Source organism: Anopheles cruzii, unplaced genomic scaffold (genome assembly GCF_943734635.1).
Source record: "Anopheles cruzii unplaced genomic scaffold, idAnoCruzAS_RS32_06 scaffold01604_ctg1, whole genome shotgun sequence".
Lineage (NCBI taxonomy): Eukaryota > Metazoa > Arthropoda > Insecta > Diptera > Culicidae > Anopheles > Anopheles cruzii.
In genome coordinates, this window is record NW_026455189.1 from 1 (window position 1) to 4759 (window position 4759).

General features: G+C 47.6%; 1 protein-coding gene and 1 long non-coding RNA gene across 2 annotated transcripts; one reads left to right on the plus strand and one right to left on the minus strand.

Moving 5' to 3' along the window:
- LOC128276563 (uncharacterized) lies at positions 1–1345 on the minus strand. Its single transcript, XR_008269373.1, has 3 exons — positions 1095–1345; positions 944–1027; positions 1–451 (listed from the first exon to the last, which is right to left on the minus strand). It is a non-coding gene; the product is annotated as an uncharacterized LOC128276563 (long non-coding RNA).
- A 1952-nt stretch (positions 1346–3297) lies between these two features.
- On the plus strand, positions 3298–4753 carry LOC128276564 (disks large-associated protein 3-like). The gene has a single exon (XM_053015020.1). It carries the CDS (start codon positions 3338–3340, stop codon positions 4223–4225), a length of 888 nt encoding a protein of 295 aa, XP_052870980.1. The 5' UTR covers positions 3298–3337; the 3' UTR covers positions 4226–4753.
- The last annotated feature ends 6 nt before the right edge of the window (positions 4754–4759 follow it).

A 4759-nucleotide genomic window follows, 5' to 3' on the forward strand; every position in this document is an offset into this window, starting at 1 on the left:
CGGCAATTTTAGCTCCCATCGAAGTGGTTAGTAACAGTATACCGAAATACTTCCACATTTTGCCTGCCAGAAAAACGACTACCCTAAATAACACTTCATCAGTTCAGCGCACCTTCAGTTCACTATCAACACTTCGGTGTTGTTTTACGAACGTCTACTGTGACAAAGACACTCCAGAATATATTGCAAGCTCATTTCCATTAAAAAGTAGTTTCCTTTCGTTCTCTTTCTTTTATGTCGGTGATAAACTCCCACGGGATAGACATCCTTGAAAATACCTTATCTTATCAAACCTTCCCCAGTAGGTAAAAAGGTAAACGACGTTTGTTCTGGCCAATTGATCGTTAAATATCATCTGCTCGTGTATTTATCGTGTTGCTAAAGTTGATGTCTACTGCAGAGTGCAACGAGGTCTGCACACATCTGATTGCTCACGAGGTCTAATGGTGGCCTGTTGAACGACATTAAACACGTGAATTTATTTGAATCAACCCTCGACAGAAACACGGCACGATACATTGAAGAAGCGTTTGTTGTTCGTCGCCATTAACTCACTCGGTCACTCATTTCTAGAATAAATATTGACCACCGTTAACACTACAAGATCAGTAATTCAAATTGGGAACAATCTGCCCATTTCCGAACGGTTTTTTTAATTTTTTCTCATTGCACCAATAGCACAATTGAGAAACAACGCTTCACGGCTGAAGTCGGTTGCTGGAGGTCGAGGTTATCGCACAGACTGCCGTCTACGGTTCAATCTACGGAGAGCTACGGAGTACGCTTCTATCCTTTACAACAATAAAGTGAATCACTACTACACAAACATACATTAAACCTCACAACGGATTGTTCACTGTAACTCTCATTTTTCTCTAACCATCGCCACCACCTACAATTGCTCCCGAGACGTAACGCTCTCAGCCGATGATGCATTACTCACCTACAGTACCGGACGGCACTTGCCCTTGTGATCTGCACGATAGCCGGCAACGCAGGGCGCAACGATGATGCTTATCTGGTTGGGCTAAGGGGCGACAACCGGCCTACGGTTAGTGGAGAGCACTTGAATGTCGAAAGTACGTCAAATCTACCTGTCCGAACGGTGTGTCGACCTCGCCCTCGCCCGTCCCATCCTCGGTGTCGTCCGTGGCGCCTTCAGCAGCCGCGTTCTCCTGCTGCGGTTCCTGTTCGCTCGAATCGGATGTTACACCGTGCACGGAAAGGACAAGCACGAGAAGGCACGCCGCTAGTGTTAGTCGCGTGAAATGCTTCATGCTGGAGGATCGTAACGTCCTGTAGAATTTCCGTTGCAAGACTAAGGACGGATCGGTGTCGAACGAAATACTATCGACGCAATTGGCGAACGTATGTTATCAGCATTAATAGCATTTTTTGTGGATGCTGTAGGAAACGTCCCGACGTCACGGCTGATTCTTACTACTGTGATCAAAAAATAAACGGAACAAACAGTTTTTTTTCTATCATGGTGTATGCATCGTGGTGGTGGATCATGAATTTCTTCCCAAAGGCCAAACTATCAACCAAAAGCACACGATTTGGGTGTTATGCGTGGCAGCCAATAGTTTAGATAGGAGCCGAAATGAAGAATATAGGGGGATTTTTATAACCTAGGGATTATTATAACCGTAATGACCTAGATTTAGAATAATAAAGAAAGATTGTTCAAGTTATAAGCAAATTCCACACATTTTTTGGCCACAATAGTATAGCATTATCAAAACATCATAACCCGAGAGGAGCATAAAAGTGTTAGTTTGTAGAAGAAGAAAATGTGAAAAAGTGTAATGCTCAAAACATTTGAAGCATACGTAACAGATTATTTGGGTCATGCGACTCTGTCTATAATTAGTGTATGTCTATCTGGAGCCATCTGAAAGGGGAGCCATCTTTTCGTTAAATAAAAGTGTCTAATGTGACAAATAATTTCAATACTCCAATAATTATGCCGCATTAGCTATAGCCATATTGCAGCAATAAGACAGCCTAAGTTGTTTTGGTTCTCAAAAGTAAAATGCCTGGAAACTGCTTTCGTCACTAATTTATCCTCTTTAACGATGTTACCATTTTTTAACGTTAAATTTTATTTCCCCGTCATCAAGAACTTAGCAGCATCGGTGATCACTATTAGCATTATCACAACATTGGTGATCACCAACATTTAAAACTATTTTTTTTAAATCATAGTGTTCTTTATTGAAGAACTAGGTGTGTCCAGTCCCCCGATACACGTTCCTTTTCAAGCAACCCAGGGGGCCTGGACCCTTAAACAAATTCTACAATTCTAAATTCTAAAACAGATACTTATTACTATGGACATTTAAATTAAAGTTACTGAGCTGCGTTCCGTGCTAGGCGCCGCACCTCTGTCGCTTCTGCTCTTCGCGCTGCTTAATATTTAAAACTATCACCCAAACCATAAAATACAGCTAAATAGGACATAACCTTGCTTGTGGTTGCTAAGAGACGGATTTGGTGAATCAATCTTCATTCCATCTTCTCCAGCACAGGGTGCCCCGTTTCACTCATTACCTTGTTTTGTCGCCCTAATCTTTCACATATCAAAACAGACTGCCTCGTTGGCGCAGCAACACAAAAGATGGCGCAAGCCTCCACAAACCATCTCCGTGCGCGATAATTCAATTGTCCGCTGACAAATTTCTCCTGATCATGATGAAGAACGCACAACACCATGTCACCCTTACGCGCATAAGACGCGCAAAACGAAGTACCACATGTGATCTCCGATCGGCGGCGTGATTCTGCCAGTGCGCCGGTGGAAGATTCCACCGTCGAGTGGCCGAGAATTAGATAATGCTCGTTAGTCTACGCAGCTACCGCGTGCTCGGCCACTAGAAGTGGGCGAAATTCGATTTATATTACTTTGTCACTGATCCCTGACGAAAATCGGTCCCGTCACGCTGGGACCCCATGTTGCCGAATTACACATTCCGCCTGGGCGGACACGAGGTGTTGGGCCAATTGCCCCACGGAATCGCACCACGGAAGGTACCGGCGTACATACGCAATGTTTGATCCCCACAGCAATCATTCCATTAGTCGGCCAATCAAAGAGGGGCAAATCCGGACTGTATTCACTACGCAACGGGTGTGCCGAATGGCTCAGTTGGACGCTAGCACCCGAACAGGACGAAACTCTGTGCCAGAGACTCTGCGAGGAACTCGTGTGTCAAGTTTTCACAAAACTGTTGGTCTTGGAATTCAGAATAGATATAGTGTCCAAAGTGTAACGCAGAAAGTGTGTTTCATTCGAGAAATTCTTTGGGACTCTGTGTGCAATTGTGTGCACTGAGCAATGGCCGAATCTAGTGGTCCTCCGAAAGGACACCCGAAGCTGTGGGCAGTGATCCTAACGGTGGTGGTTCTCAACATGATCGCGTTCGGCGTTACCACGGTCGAGGGCAAGCGTGCCTTCGCGATCCGGATGCGCAGCAAAAGCAACCACAACACGGGAGGCGCCCTGGGACGCAACTCGCGCAAGAACTATCATCACATGCACCAGGAGGGAGTCGGAGGAATGGTTCGTAACCCACCGGTACCCGACGTACAGCCTCCCCGGCCGATCGGTTGGAGTGTGGACGGTGGCCACACAAATAGCCACCCGATTGGACCTCCTCCAGCATATCCTGGGCTCAGCCATCACGCGGTGCCACCCGGTGGGGCTCCTCCGGCTTACTCGCACTCGAGGCTTCATCCGCCCAGTTACGCGGAGGCCGTAGGACATCCGCATTCGTATGCTGCGGCAGCACCGCTCGTCGCCCCACGGCACTACGACTACGGCCATAACAGCGCCCTGTACGGAGACTCCAATGCGATCGGTTCAAGCTACGGTTCCAGCTACGGTTATCATCAGCGAGGTTCAAGCCCCTTCAGCATGGGAAGCATCCTAACGGGAGCCGCCCTCTGGCATGTGGCCCATGGAATTGGTCATCACCATCATCGTCAGCATCATCATCACGGGGCTTCGGAACATGGGATCAATTCCGAGGAACATTACTACCACCACAACCACCAACATCCGCACGGTGCCGACGGTGAAACGAGCACGCTGCCACCGGAAGTGGAGAATCCGCACATTCAGGTGAATGCCAACTTCGACTTTGGACCATCGCCAAACCCGCAGGAACCTCACGACACTACAACCAGCGAACCAACGCAACCAACAGCGAGCACCCAGACGTGAGCACTCAGCATCCGGTTCCAAATTAGTTCTGCGCCCTCATTAGTACACCCTTTCACTACTACTCTTCCCTCCCTTTATTCGGCGTTCCGCCGTCGGACGTTTCTGTAATATATTCCTGTGTATTTATTGAGTTAATGTTAAGGTACACGTCTTAAAAAGCAGTGCACCGCAGAGCATTCGATCCAGTGATCGAGAGTGAGTGCATATAGAGACAGTATCAGCAGTCAGCTTAGATCCGCGCACCATGGCCGCCCACTTGAGGTTCCCATGGCTAGTTTGGGTAGTTGTGTTGTTTGCGATCGAAACAGCGGTAGAAGGATCCACGATTAACCATGAGGTGCTGGGATCGATTGGGAACAACTATTGGGGTCTCTTTGGTAGACTACCGACTACGACACCGCCACACATCACATTGACGCTCGCTCCATCGCTGCAGCAGCTCAAAATGATGCGCAATTTGCGTCGAAGCCGACATTTTCACGTATCCCCGTACCGTACGCAGACGCAGGGCGATCAGTGCGACGATCACGACCG